This window comes from Mobula birostris, chromosome 20, assembly GCF_030028105.1.
Source record: "Mobula birostris isolate sMobBir1 chromosome 20, sMobBir1.hap1, whole genome shotgun sequence".
Lineage (NCBI taxonomy): Eukaryota > Metazoa > Chordata > Chondrichthyes > Myliobatiformes > Myliobatidae > Mobula > Mobula birostris.
Genome location: NC_092389.1, coordinates 64116066 through 64132189, shown reverse-complemented (window position 1 = coordinate 64132189; position 16124 = coordinate 64116066). Strand labels below are relative to the sequence as shown.

Genomic DNA, 16124 nt, shown 5'->3' with positions numbered 1-16124 from the left:
GCAGTTTGAACGTTGACATTTGTTCTTGCTAAATTATTAAGGTGGACCTGCTTGAAAGGATGCTTGCTGTGGTATAATCTGATGTGTGTGTCGGGGTGTCAGCGGGTTTAGGTTGCACATGGAATTGAGGTGCACACTGATTCAGTGGATACAGGTTTGGGACTGTGCGCTGATTTAAGGAGACGTCAACGAATATGCGGGTGAACACACATGTGGACGTGTGTTCAGTCTTTGTTCTTGCTACTTTTAAAGTGGAGACAGCTATTTTGTGAAGTGTTTGAAATCCTTCCTGCTCTGGGATAGACTCATGTGTTGGTGTACCACGGATTTGGGGTGCGCTGGGATTTGGAGATGTGGGAATAGTTTGGAGTTTGTCAGCGAATGTGTGAGTACACAGGTATTTTTGGGGTGTCAGCAGCTTTGGGGGTGCACACTGACTTGAGAGTTGAATAAGTGTGTGCTGGTGACCAGAATTTTTTTGGGTGTGCACGATTTGCAGATATATGCAGAGTTGGGTGTGTTGACTTTGACTTTGAGGAGCTGTTGGATTTGGAGGTGTGTCGAATCTCAAGGTTGTTTCCTTTTTAGATAAACCTGTTTTTAAATGGAAGCAGCCATTTTGTGAACTATTTGAAATGATTCTTGCACTTCGATAATCTCCTGTGCATGTGGGAGTATCAGCGGGTCGGGAGCGCAACGGATTCGGTGGTGCAGACGTATTTGAGAACGTGCGCTCATTTAAGAGTGTTTTGGGGAATTTGGGGTGCACAGGGATTTGGGAATATAGACAGGAATGGGTGTTTTCAAGCTAATATTGGGGGTGCATGCAGACTGAGGGCATACATGAACCTGGATCCAAACGGATTTCGAGGGGCACACGTATTTGTGTGTCGGTGCGAATTTGAGTGTGTGCAGAGATTTGGGAGTGTTTGCTGATTTCAGGGTGCATGCGGATTTTGGGGGTTCAGTGGTTTTAGAGCATACATTGGGGTGTGTATGTATTTCAAGGTTCTGAGGATTCGGAGGTGTGACGACTATCATACCTGTTTTATTTAGAGTTAATTTAATAATACAAACATTTTGAATGTTAACGTTTGTTCTTGCTAATTTCTAATGTGGGGGCAGCCGCTTTGTGAACTATTTGAAATGATTTTGCTCTGAGTTGATCCAATGTGCAAGTGTGTCTGCTGATTTGGAGCTCTGGCGAATGTCAAGTTTATTTCATTGGATTAATCATGAATGCAATTTGAATTTTGACCTCTGCTCTTGATTTTTATGGTTCAGGCAGCCATTTTGTGAAGTGTTTCAAATGAGAGTTGGAAAGCATGTACAGTTTGCCAAGACAGATGGGAAGGACTGAACCGAGAGGATAAATTGAACTCGAGGTCTATAGATACGTGCAGAGTCAGGCAGGGTCAGGCAAAAACAATGGGTTGATTCACACAGAGACACAGAAACACGCTACACAGAACTGTACTTTCATATCTGCTTCTCCAGCACTCCGCAACACATACGCGGTGATATGATTAAAACATACTCAACTCACAACTAGACTGCTGAATTTCATGGCCATGTATTAGGGTTAAGGGTGGGTCCTGGACGAGCACCGAAATGTTCTGACTGTGACGAAGTCACTTAAGATATTGGAAGGCTTTGTGGATATGAAAGTGTTTATTCACCATCACACGCAGTTCCTTTCTTGGCGACCCCATCGTTAGAGTCCGCCAAATACAAACTATTCCAACAGTTTACACTCGCGAGGAGAATAGTAACAGTATGTAATTCAATACAATTTTACAAGGTGCAATGACGTAAGTTATTTCAATATTATTTGTCTCTTAAATGTGTCCATTGAAGTACATATCTACAGTGGAAGCACATTTACAGCGGCATACACAAGTTTGGGACTCCAGGTCAAAATTTCTGTTACTGCGAATAGTTGAGTAGAAAATGAACTGATCTCCGAAAGTCATAAAGTTACAAATGAAACATTCTTTTCAACTTTTTAAGCAAGATTAATGTATTTTTTTTTTGTACAATGGTAGTATGAAAAAAGGGAAGGAGCATCATGCAGAAGTTTGTTTACCCCAAGTGATTTGAGTTCTCAGATAAGTTTTACCAAGGACCCAGACTTTAATTAGCTTCTTAAGGCTATGGCCTAATCACAGTCATCATTATGAAAGGCTAGGCGATACAAATTTCAAAGCTTTATTAATACCCTGACCCCTCAGCTGCTCTAAACAGCTTCCTAGCACTCTGAAAATAAAAATAATTGATGCCCACAAAGCAGCAGAAGGCTATGAGAAGTTAGCAAAGCGTTTTCAGGTAGTCGTTTCCTCAGTTTGTAATGTAATTAAGAAATGGCAGTTAACAGGAACGGTGGAGGTCAAGTTGATGTCTGGAAGACCAAGAAAACTTTCCGAGAGAACTGCTCATAGGATTGCTCGAAAGTTAAATCAAAACTCCCCTTTGACAGCAAAAGACCTTCAGGAAGATTTAGCAGACTCTGCAGTGGAGGTGCAGTGTTCTGCTGTGCAGCGACACCTGCACAATTATGACCTTCATGGAAAAGTCGTCAGAAGAAAACCTTTCCTGCGTCCTCACCATAATATTCAGCGTCAGAAGTTTGCAAAGGAACATCTAAACAAGCCTGGTGCATTTTGGAAACAAGTCCTGTAGACTGATGAAGTTAAAACGTTTTGGCCGCAATGAGCAAAGGTAAGTTTGGAGAAAAACAAGGGTGCAGAATTTCATGGAAAGAACCTCTCCAACTGCTAAGCACGGTGGTGGGTCGATCATGCTTTGGGCTTCTGTTGGAGGCAATGGCAACAGTGGCAATGAATTCAATTAAATACCAGCAAATTCTGGAAGCAAACATCACACCGTCTGTTAAAAAAAGCTGAAGATGAAAAGAGAATGGCTTCTACAACAGGTTAATGATCCTGAACACACTTCAAAATTCACAATGGACGACCTCAAGAGGAGCAAGCTGAGCGTTTTGCCATGGTCCTCACAGTCCCCCGACCTAAACATCATCGAAAATCTGTGGACTGACCTCAAAAGAACAGTGCATGCAAAACGGCCCAAGAATCTCACAGAACTAGAAGCCTTATGCAAGGAAGAATGGGCGAAAATCCCCCAAACAAGAATGGAAAGTCTCTTAGCTGGCCAGAGAAACCGTTTTCAAGCTGTGATACTTCCCCAGTACTGACCATGCCCGGCGCCCAAACTTTTGCTTCGGGCCCTTTTTCTTTATTGTTATTTTGAAACTGTAAAAGATGGAAATAAATTTTAAAAAAATCTTTGTTACAATATTAAAGAAATGTGTGATCCTTAACCTTATGACTTTTGGAAATCAGGTAATCTTTTACTCGCTTAGCTATTCACAGTAACACAAATTTTGATCAGGGTTGCCCAAAGTTTTCCATGCCATTGTAATTGATAAGACACCACTGAAGGTTCAGTTGCCTTTGTTGGAACAAGCTAATTCACACAAACAGTCTAAACATTGCACTGGTTAATTATTTAATCGCAATATGTCACCATGGGGATTGCACCTGCCATACGTAATTGGTTTGTAAATAATTTCAAAACATTTATTTTTAAGTCTGTTGAAATGTGTCCCTGTGGAGTCGCTACATGGTATTTAAACCCTTGGCATGTGTTGCCTGAACATTTCATTCCGAGAGATCGCCTGTAGCACAGGGGGACAGATCACTCGACAGAAAAAATGTCTGGAATGTACTATAGGTACAAGAGTGTGGAGAAAATATTGTACGTGTTCATTGCCGTCATCGGAGTTCCTGGTGAGTGAGCAGAACAATTCATGTTTGGTATTTCTGTGTGTTAACCATGTGAATCTGTTGATGACCATTGTACAAATATTTGTCTGAGATATTCATCCTGTCAGTTCACACTCTGATTTTGCATATTTAATGACAAGCGGAACTAAACTCCTGTCTCTCATCTAACTCACGGGATCAACTCGAACGTTGTTCTTGCCTTCAGTGACACCTCGTCCGGAGTTGTCCCGGTGTGGGGACAGGCAGCTCTCCCGCAAGCTGTGACTGGGAGGGGTTTACATTGTAAAGTTCACTGTTTCTGAGTTATTGATCAGAGAGAACCCCTGGTCCTGTGTTTCATGTCTCCCTATGGAGTCTGTCACAGTCTGATCTCACTACCTGTCGGTCAATAATTGGGTCTGGTCACCTGAACCAGTGTCCACGGATCTGCTGACGAGAGTTATCGAATTGAACTGCGCTGCGGAATTAATCCATTAACGGAGCCACTCAGTCTCAGGTTACCAAGCTGTTCCTGCTTTCCCTTTGAGACGCGTCGTAAATTGCGGCACCGCTTCGTCCTGTAGAAAAGTCTTGGCTCTAAACCAGAGTTTGTTCAATCCCATGTATGCTGCTTGACCTGCTGAGTCCCTCCAGTATTTTGCGTCTGTTGCTCCCCTCGGTATCCCTTCTCGGCCCCAGCAGACGCTGAGTTTCCAGAGGCCTGGTCAGTCACTGTTAAATCAGTAGAACCGGTCGGATCAGCGACCGGAATCGGGATCAGCACCGATCGTTGTTGTTCACGCAGATCGATTTTATCCCCGACGATTCTGCACACATTGTCTCATCTCCACACTGAAGAAGGCAGGTCAGAGACAGTGTGACCCGTGTCTGATGTTTAGATTAGCAGCCGTTCGTAGACTCTCCTGATCTCCTGATCTTTAATTGAAACCCGATCTCTCTTGAGGAATGTGTTCAGTAATGCCCAATGTCTCTCTCTCCCTCCCCCTTCCCCGTCTCTCACCCCCTGTCCCGCCCCTCCCGCCACCCCCCCCCCACACACACAGTGAATTTAGTGGCGATTGTGATCCTGTCCGGGGGAAAGTGCGGGCTCTCCACCTGCACCACTTGCTACCTGGTGGCCATGGCAGCGGCCGATCTATTCAGCATTGTCACCCAGGTCATTTTGTCACGACTCAAATGGCGTTACTTCCCGGACAGTTTTCTGAGCATCACCCCTGTGTGCAGTGTTATCGATGTACTGACGTTCACAGCCACAGACTGTTCTGTCTGGTTCACCGTCACTTTCACCTTTGATCGGTTTGTTGCCATTTGCTGTCAGAAGCTGAAAACAAAATATTGCACCGGGAAAACTGCGACTGTGGTTCTAACAACAACCGGCGTACTGTTCTGTCTGAAAAACGTTCCCCGATACTTCGCATGGGAACCCCGGATGATAATTGACAACGTACCGTGGTTCTGTGAGACCCCAGACAACATTTTCACTGACCCCGGGTGGGTGGGTTATGACTGGTTTGATACGGTTTTAACTCCGTTCCTCCCTTTCGCTGGGATCCTGCTGCTCAACGCTCTGACAGTCAGACACATTTTAGCGGCCAGTCGGGTCCGTAAGGGGCTGAAGGGTCAGAGCAAGGGGGAGAACCGCAGTGACCCGGAGATGGAGAGCAGGAGGAGATCCATGGTTTTACTCTTCACCCTCTCCGGCAGCTTCATCCTCCTGTGGATAACAATTGTTGTCAATTTCATATATTATCAGGTCTCAGGGAAAGGATTCGATTTCAATGATTCTGAATGGATTTTTCACTACTTCGGGGTTTTGCTGAGTGATTTCAGCTGCTGCACAAACACGTTTATTTACGCGGTGACTCAGTCAAAATTCAGGGAGCAGATAATTAAGGCGATGAAATATCCGGTCACCTCGGTGCTTCATTTTATTAATAAAGACGCGTCCTGAGCACAAGCCGGAGGCGGCCGCGGTGTCTCCAGTCCGGACTCCGGCTCCTCACATTCACCGCCTGATCTCCCATGTGTTATTCCGGGTCCGACTGTCCCATCGACCGGTTGGTCTGGGTCATTAGGATAGTGTGTTGCTGGGGGGGGGCTAAGCACCGTCCTACTCGTCGGATGTCAGTCAACGAAGTACTCTGGAATGCCAGCCACCCATTGGTCTGTAGATATGTCCATCTATCCCCATTCCCGCCCAGCAACCTCACAGACCGACGTTCCCACAAGACAGCAGGGGTTCTAGACTGATGCTGGTTGGCTAATCACACCAGTTTTCGCATTCCCCTTGGATGATTGGCTAACGTGAATAAATAGGGCGGGCTTTGGATGCATGGCCGTTGACACTCCAACTTAATGTCCGTTCCCACCACTAGCTGGACTGGAATATGGTGCAAGGAAATGGGAAATAAAACCCTCACTGATTTTTTTTTTCTAATGAAAACTAAATTACCCCCGAAAATCCTATAGATTGTACCTAATGAAACCTAATACAGTGAATTAAATTAAACTCATTGCCACAACTGAAATGAAAGATTTCCACCCCCATCGATTGCAATGAAATCTGGATTTGATTTCTATCTACCTGATCAGCTTCACCCGGAGACAGTGTGTTCAAATGCTTCATAATGACAAAACCTACACAACCCAGTATAAAGTTTTCCAACACGGCGGAAGGAATAACTCATTATAGTAAGGCCAATTCACGTCGTATCAATATAATTCCTTCCGTTCTGTTTTTTACCAACTTCTCCCATGAAACCAACACTATTCGGTATCTGTAAATGCGTCTTTCCTTGTACCCAGTGCCCCACGAGATTTCCCATATGCTCCGAATTCTTAACCCTGCAAACCCTGAAACAGGTTCTCATTTGCAACGTGGAAGGCCTTTATCCACAGTTGAACTTTTAACAGCTTTTGTAACTAAACAGTCAACCCTCTCATTCCCCTCAGTACCTCCATGTGCAGGATCCCATCAGAACAAACCATATAAACCAATACTTTGCGTATGGAATAATGTTTGATGAATTTCCGACATAAATCTGACCGTCTGCTGGTGTCCAGCTAGTTCCAGACTGAACGAACCGTTTTAAAATTAATCAAAACAGAAAATGGCATCTGAACAAATTACAACTTGACATGGACAATTTTCCTCCACTCAGAGTAAATTTAAATGATGGCCTCATATTCTGCTGCTTATACTGATAAATGGTTGATAAGTTGCTTCTTTATCGTTACCTTTAATGCTGGCACAAAAAAAAAACACAGCCATACCGTCATTCCCCGTTAAATTGCCTTTTGATTCCTCTGCAACAATGGTTAACATATCAAAATAAATTTCTTTAATATATTGATGAACCAGCAGATCCCCAAGCATAACAGAGTCTTTGGACTTTATTAAAATGTGAGACCTAAAATCAACTAGTCAGAGGCAGAACAAAGTGGGGTTTCAGAGAAGGTGACAGTGCGCCATATTGCATAATCCAACAATCTCATCTTCCCAGCCTGATAAGATCCCAGCCAACTAAATATAAAAAAAACACTTTTCGTATGATGTTCCCAATAGTCCTCTAACACAACTTTAACAGGGTGATCATTTATTTGCCCCCCCAAATTAATCCAGTATGTTAACATCAACGGCAGTTTCCGCAATTGCAAGGGCAGTTGTCACATTTCAACCAGTACAGCCGAAACAGGGGGCGAACTTACTACACCACAACACATTCCTAAAGCCTGTGCTCGTATCACAGCCAAGCATTTTAAAGTTGAAAACGAAGCTGATCCTGCGCCACACAGCCATAATCAAGAAGAAATCTATTTAAACAAATAAAATGGTCATCAGATTTTCATGTCCCCAGAATACCCACATAGACACTTGAAAATATTCATTGCTCCGTTATATTTATCAGTTACTTTACTGATATGCTTCTTCCATATTATATGTTCACATGCCTGGAAAAGAAACGTCTTCAAGAGTTTGACTATAGAATTTCAAATCAGCAGCAGGTCTATTAATCCTCTATGTAAAACACATAAATTGTACATTAGCCACTGAAAACTTAAATCCTTATATATTTGCCAATTGTTCAAACGTACTAATTGCTAATTGCATCCAATATACGGTATAATTGAAATTGCTAACTCTAATCCATAAAGCCCTATCATCTACATGTAGTGATTGACATACCTTAGTGACTATCTCAGAAAAGTATCATTAATGACAATATTTAATAATAAGTGATTACAAGTACTGCCTTGTGGTTTCCCAATCTTTATCTGATAAAAACACAAATGCAACTGGCCCACCACACTAGCACAGACCGTCCAAATATAAAACTCAGAAACAATTATGCAATCTCCCCCTCAATGCTCACTTCCATAATTTAATCAAAAGCTTTTCATTCCAGAAACATCATATGCCTTTTCAATATCAAACATATATTGCTATCACATCTATATTTTACTGTGATTTGTTTATATTATCTTCAAAACCTAAAACTGAACCCACTGTCATACGACCATTCCGAAATTCATTCCGCTATATATTTCAATCGCACGATTACCATATGTTCCACACGTGTACAAATTGTGATGTTAAATTTTACACCTACAACTGCAAGGATTTAGAATAGGCACTACTGCTGTCACTTTCCATGGGGAAGGAAGATGGCCTAGCCTCCAAATACGATTCAAAACTGTTACTATCGCAATAGAGTTGTCAGTCAGATGTCCAATCATACAATAGCATACACCATTCTTTCCTGGAGACATTTGAACTGCATTATTAATAATCCAAGCTCAAACAAGAGAAAAATATTGCAGCTGCTGGAAATCCAAGCAAACACGAGTAAAATGCCAAAGGAACTCAGCAGGCCAGTTCCTTACTCCTCTCCTGCTGAAGTGCCTCGGTGCAACACGTCGACAGTACTCTTTTCCACAGATACTGTCTAGATTTCTCTGATCTTCCAGCATTTTGTGTGTATTTCCTGCATTAATAATAACCTTTTGACATTCACAGAAAGAAAACTGTGTATCAGTGATTCTCTCATTGCCACAGCTGGTTTCCAACACGTCAGAGCACTCACTGAGAACCTTATCCCTACATTGTTTAACCTCTTCACTTACATTGTCTTTATTATGAATCGCAGCTAATGACCCAGCCAGTAACACAACCTTCCCTGTTTCAGTAACAATCATTTTATCCACATCAATCTTTCACAACCTTTACTACTTTCCTCACCCCGGCCTGCGCCCTTTTATACTTTACAGAAACTTTTTAACCTTTCTAAACGCCCCGTTTCTTTCCCTAAGTGGACGAGATATCCGAGCAGCAGAATTCACCACATCCTTTATAAACATCACACTTTATCCAGCAGTGAAGTATCTTCAGCGAGAGAGCTCTAATGACGACACACATCCTCTGACGTCAGAGTCGGTTCTCTGAATAGGAACACTATTAATATTCGCTTCGACGCCTCAGTGAGTCCGTTCTGTCGGTGTTTGTGGTGGATGAAAAAAAGCGTTGCTCCCTAAGCGAACACTAATGACTACAACTCCCAGAAGGCCACACGACCCGGCTAGTTCGGCAGTTGTTGCCGTTTTCGCGCCGTGTCCGACGGGCGAAAAACATAGAAACATAGAAAACGTACAGCACAATACAGGCACTTCAGCCCACAAAGCTGAGCCTAACATGTCTGTACCTTAGAACTGCCTAGGCTTTACCCATAGCCCTCTACTTTTCTAAGCTCCATGTACCCATCCAGGAGTCTCTTAAAAGACCCTATCGTTTCCGCCTCCACCACCACCGCCGGCAGCCCATTCCACGCACTCACCACTCTCTGCGAGAAGAAAAAAACTTACCACTGACATCTCCTCTATACCTACTTCCAAGCGCCTTAAAACTATGCCCTCTCGTGGTAGCCATTTCAGCCCTGGCGAAAAGCCTCTGACTATTCACACGATCAATGCCTCTTATTATCTTGTAAAGAAGATTTAATGCTCCTTTAAATTTATCAATTATTTTACTGACATGCTGCTTCCATGTCAGCTTATTATCCATCCACATGCCTGGAGAACTTACCACTGACACATCCTTAAGAGTTTAATAACATAATTTCAAACCAAGTGAAGGTCTATTAATCCTGTTTGTAAAACACATAATTTGAAGCTCAAATCCTCGTCTATTTGCCCACTGTTTGACCTATTAACTGTACATTGCAGCCGATGTACAGTAAAATTGAAATTACTCCCTCTAATCTATAAAGCCACATCGTTTGCATACAGTGATTTACCCACCAGAGTGCCTATCTCTGAGAAAATATCGTTAATCATAATATTAAATAATGAAGGGCTACAAGTACTGACTTGTGGGGTCCCATTCTCTACCTCATAGAAACACAAACATACTGTGCCCACCCATACCTGCATCCAAATAGAAAACTGAGGAAAATTATACAATCTTCCCCTTACTCCTAATTTCCATATTTTAATCAAAAGCCCTTCCTTCCATAACATATAATTTCCCTTTTCAACATCAAAAAATACTGATTTACAACATCTTTATTTAACTGTCCTTTCCTATAATCATCTTCCAACACTAAAACTGAATCAAATGTCATTTTACCCTTCAAAAATATACTCTAACGAAACGCTACATCACCACTCTTTCCAAAATATAACTCAAGCGCTCGATACCATACATTCCATCAGTTTACATAACCGAGACATTAACGATTTAAGCTCAGAACTAGAAGGATCTGCCAGGATCTGCCACTACTGTTGCCATTTCTCATGAGGGAGGAAGATGCCAAACCTCCAAACAAGATTCAAAATGTTAATATTTTCACAAGAGAAAATTACATACAATTACAATTACATATATCACCATTTCCTGTGGGCACCTGACCTGCAATAATAGAAGTCTTCTTAAATTCATGCAAAAAACTCTACATCAGTGATCCAGCTGACTTCCAACACATCAGGGTATTCACTTAGAAACTTATCCCTACATTGTTTAACTTCTTCACTTAAATTACCTTGTTTACAATTCACAGCAAATGACCCAGTCATTAACACAACCTTTCCTGTTACTGTAACAATCATTTTGACCCATTAATCAATACTGGAATATTATGATCCTTACAAATCACCGCACTTTCTTAATCATTTCCCAAACATCTCCTGAGTTTAATACCCCTTCCAACGTCAGCGAGTTCAGCGGGTTGCTGCTGTCGGTGGTCTCCGGTCTTGGCGTTCACGAGGACGGGCGTGGTTCCCCTTCGATTCCTCGATGATTCCATTCCGGCGACGTCTGTGGTGGCTGAGGAAAAATGTACTTGCAGGGAGCGAGCGAGCGACAAGGGAGGCCACATGACTACAACTCCCAGAAGACCCTCTGATGACAGAAAATTTGGGGGTGTTGTGGAGAGTCTAGAGAGTTGGCAGAGATTACAGCTGGAAATAGATGGGATGCAGAACTGGTCTGAGAAGTGGCAGATGGAGTTCAGCCCAAATTAATGTGAAGTGTTTCATTTCGGCAGGTCAAATTTCAACACAGGATATAACATTAATGCTAAGACTCTTGGGGCAGCGTGGAGGATCAGAGAGATCTTGGGGACCGTGTCCATACGACACTCAAAGCTGCTGTGCAGGTTGGCAGTGTTGATAAGAAGGCGTCTGGTGTGATGGCCTCATCAACCGTGGGATTTAGTTCAAGAGCTGTGAGGGAATGTTGAAGCTATATAAGGCCTTAGTTACACCCCACTTGGAATACTGTGTTCCGTTCTAGTCACCTCACTAGGAGGATGTGGATACTATATAGAGAGTGCAGAGGAGATTTACAAGCACGTTGTTCTTGGATTGGAGAGCATGCCTTATGAGAATAGATTGAGTGAACTTGGCCTTTTTCCCCTTGGAGCGATGGAGAACGAGAGGTGAGTAGACAAAGCTTAACAGGATGCTGCTCGGATAAAGTGAGACTGGACAATCTAAGGATTTAGTTTCTCTGGAGCGGCTGAGGCTGAGGGAGGTCTGACAAATGTTTACAGGAACGTGAGAGGCACGGACAGAGTGGACAACCGGTATTTTGATCTCTGTGGAGGAAACGTCTAATACCAGAGGGCATGCACTCCAGGAGAACGGGGAAAAACTACCTCATTGGTCCTTTTTCAGTATTTATGTGTTTTGAAATTTTGTGTAATTTTGCATCTTATCTCCACACAGCTGCTGTTAAAAAATTAGAAAAGACAATAATTTTAAAAATCTGACTCAGAATGTTTAAAGGAGATTTGCGTTTCAAGTTTTGTTTTTCATACCCATCGTGGTGGGTGTCTGGAATGAATGTCAGGGGTGGTGGTGGAGGCAGATGTGATAGAGGCTATTAGATACCACATGAATGTGAGGAGAATGGAGTGATGTGGACCTTGTGTAGGCAGAGGGATTGGTTTAGTAATGCATGAAATGACCGTTTCAATTGGTTCAGAATCGGACTAGATCCCCGCCACTGAATGGCTGAGTTCGGTGGGCGGGAATGGGAATAGATGGACATATCCACAGACCAATGTGCGGGCGTCATTCGGGAGTAGTTCTTTAACTGACATCTGACGGATCCAATGAGGTACTGAGTCTCCAGGCTGGGTCTTTGTCCCTTCCCTCACACTCACTCTCCTCATGTCCCGGAACTGCCGGTCGCTGGGACGGTCTGCATGGGAATAACACCTGGGAGATCAGGCGGTGAATGTGAGGAGCTGGAGCCCGGACTGGAGACACTGCGGCCGCCTCTGGCTTGTGCTCAGCACGGGGCTGCATTAATGAACTGAAACACCCAGGTGACCGGATATTTCACCGCGCTGATCCCCTGATAACGTCTGACAGGCGCAATCCCCGCTGTGAGATATTGTATTTACATTAATGAATTAATATTTAGACTATTTCTGGGAGTTAGTTTGTCCCAACAAAGGTGTCTGATCAATTGAATATGCTTCCACTGTAAATCTGTCTTGAGACTCGTCACGGCTGCAAATCAGCAGCCGCCCCCACATGCACGTTAGGTTACTCCAGAGCAAGAACCATTTCACGCAATGGCTGTCTCCATTTGAAAAAAAGCAAAAACAGAGATCAAAGTTCATATTGCATTTATTATTAAAGTCTGTATTAACGGAAAAACCTTGAGATTCGAAACACCTCCAAATTCACCGGATCTCCCAAGTCAGTGTGCACCCCGATTCCGGCAACACACTCACTCTTCACATATCTGCAATCGGGGGGCACCCATAAATCTCTGCACACCCGCAAAACCATATCCAACCCTCAAGTCAGTGTGCACCCCCAAAGCAACTGACACCCCAAAATCCCAGTGCACTCACAGATTCGCTGGCATACCCCTAAATCTGTACACATCCGTGAAGCCGCATGCGCCCCCGAATCTGTAAGCGCCCCCAGATTCACCGACAAATCCGGAAATATGCACACACCCCTAAATCGGTGCGTATTCTAAATCCGTGCATACACGACTATCGCAGAGCAGGAATCATTTCAGACACTTCACAAAACAACTGCCTCCTCCTTAAAAATAGCAAGAACAAAGTTTAAATTCCAAACACACGTCCACATGCCTATTCCTCATATAATCATTGACATCCTCTTAAATCTGCCCACCTCCCCAAGCCTGTCCTCACCCCCGTGTCAGTGGGTGCCCCAAAATCCACCGACTCCACCATATTTGCTGACAAACCCCTATGGCTGCACACATCCACAAATCCCTGTGTACCCCATATTCGCCAAAACATTCCTAAATCAGCGCAATCCTCCAATCTGTGTGCACCCCGAAATCCGTGCTCACCCGAACCTGCCAACAGGCACGAATCTACCGACATGCACAGATTGGTACGCAACCCAAACCCGCTGACTCCCCCACATGCACATCAGATTATCTCAGAGCAAGAATCATTTCAACTAGTTCTCAAAATGTCTGCCTCCAACTTAAAAAAAAATAGAAAGAACAGAGGTCAAAGTTCAGGTCGCATTTATTATTAAACTACGCATCAACCTTCAAATTCAAAATGCCTCTAAATTCACCGGGATTTCCATATCTGCAAATCTGTAAACACACCCCAATCCGTGTACATCCGCAAACCCGTATGCAAACCCCAACTCAGTGTTCACCCCCAAGTCAATGTGTATCCCGAAATATATACACAACCCCAAACCTGCCGAAACCCCGAAATCCACCCACATACCCAGGTCTGTACATACTCCAAACCCGCTGACATCCCCACATGCACATTAAATTATCACAGAGCAAGAATCATTTCAAACACTTCACAAAATAGCTGCCTCCACCTCAAATCAAATAGCAAGAACAAAGTTCAAATTTCAAAGTGTTCTTAAACTATCTGTAAATGAAACAGCCTTGACGTTCATTACACCTCTAAATCCAAGGACTCCCCAAATCCGCCGAGACACCTAAATCTGTGCGCAGCCTTAAATACTCCCCAAATCCCTGTGCACCCTCAAACGCCCAAAGCAGTGTGCACCCCCAAATTCACCGACACCTCAAAATCCGTGTGCACCCCACATTCATCAGCATACCCTGAAATCTTTGCACATCCGCAAATCAATGTGCAGTCCCATGTCCAAGTGCACCCCCAAACCCGCTGACATCCCCACAAGCACATTCGATTATCCCAGAGCAAGAATCATTTCAAACGGTTCTCAAAATAGTTGCCTCCATCTTACAACGTTCAAAATGCAAACTGCATTCATTTTTAAAGTGTTTCTGTATGTCTGAATCTCAGTGTGTTTATATGCGTCCTCGTATGTGTCTGTCCGTCTTTTTGTGTGTCTGTGTGTTTGTGTCAGACACCAGCTCGCAGACAGCGCTCGGTCTTTGTCGTGACGGCGTAGCTACTGAGAACACACGGCTATCCTGTCTACCTCACACTCCCCACCCCCGCCTGTTCTGCAGCGCACAAAAGAGGAATGAACCGGCCTCTCCCGGAAAACACAAGCCGTTATTTTCTGTGAGAACATCGGATCTTTCCAAACAGTGAAGAATTACACAACATCTATAATTCACTGTGCGTGTTAACCGTCATCACAGTGCGGGGTGGGGGATGTGGGGACGGGTGGGTGCCGGGGAAAGCGAGCTACAGGAAAGGGGGAAATGGGGAGATGGCGAGCGGCAGGCGAAGTGTTCGGCAGAACGGGACAAAGGGACAGTAAGGGAGAGAAGAAGGGCACTGAGTGGGTAGGGAAGGGAGGAATGTGTGGAGGAAAGAGTGGGGCAGTGGGGAAGAGAATGGGTGAGGAGAGGAGGACAGAGAGAAAGAGATTGAGGCTATATATATTCTCTGTCTCTCTCTGTCTCTCTCTCTCTCTCTCTCTCTCCTCCACACTCCCCTCCCCCGCCTATTCTGTAGCACATAAAAAGGGAACAAACTGGCCTCTGCCGGAAACCACAAGTCTTTAACTTCTGAGAGAACATTGTCGCTGTGCAAACAACGAAGAATTACACAACATCAGACAATTCACTCTGTGTGTTAACTGTTATCACAGTGCGGGGTGAGGATGGGGACGGGATGGTGACGGGGAAAGCGAGCTGCAGCAAAGGAGGAATTGGAACGCAGGCGAGCGGCAGACAACGCGTTGGGTAGAAAGAGAGAAGGAGACAAAATCGAAAGAAGAAGGAGAGTGAGTGGGTAGGGGCGGGTAGAATGTGTGGAGGAAAGAGAGTGGTAGTGGGGATGGGAACGGATGAAGGGTGTGGAGAGAGAAAGAGAGTGTGGAAGAGAATAAAATAGGTGAGAAAGGAGGAGGGAGTGGGAGACACGAGATGGAGAGGGAGACGGTGAGGGAACGGGGAAGAGGAGGTGGCGAGATTGGGAAGGGGTGAAATGGGGCAGGGGAGCGGGCAGAGTTTGAGCCAAAGAGGAGGAACGAGCAATTTTTGGAAAGCGGGGTGAAGGGCAATGGGAAGATGGAGGGAGCGTGTGTGTGTGTGTGTGTGTGTGTGTGTGTGTGTGTGTGTGTGTCTGTCTGTCTGTCTGTCTGTCTGTCTGTCTGTCTACCCGTGTGCATGTGGGTGTCTGTCTGTCTGTCTACCCACCCGTGTGCATGTGGGTGTCTGTATCTGTATGCTTTTCAACAACTTTAGAATCCCTGCCTCTTATCTCCTCACTTTGGCCATGGATGTCCAGTAGCTGTTCACTTCAGTCCCCAGCAGGAAAGCCTTAAAACACATCGCATTCTTCCCGACAACAGACCCAAACAATTCCCATTCGCCTCCACTTTATCAGGAGTGAGGGAGTACTGTAACCAAGAAAC

General features: G+C 44.3%; 2 protein-coding genes across 2 annotated transcripts in view; one reads left to right on the top strand and one right to left on the bottom strand.

Annotated features, from left to right (window-relative positions):
* Window positions 1–16124, bottom strand: part of LOC140185043 (uncharacterized) — a 423878-nt gene that overhangs the window by 254744 nt on the left and 153010 nt on the right. The window lies entirely within an intron of this gene.
* Window positions 1717–5754, top strand: LOC140185355 (probable G-protein coupled receptor 139). Its single transcript, XM_072238738.1, has 2 exons — window positions 1717–1774; window positions 4847–5754. Coding segments are annotated over exons 1-2 (909 nt in total). The 5' UTR covers window positions 1717–1773.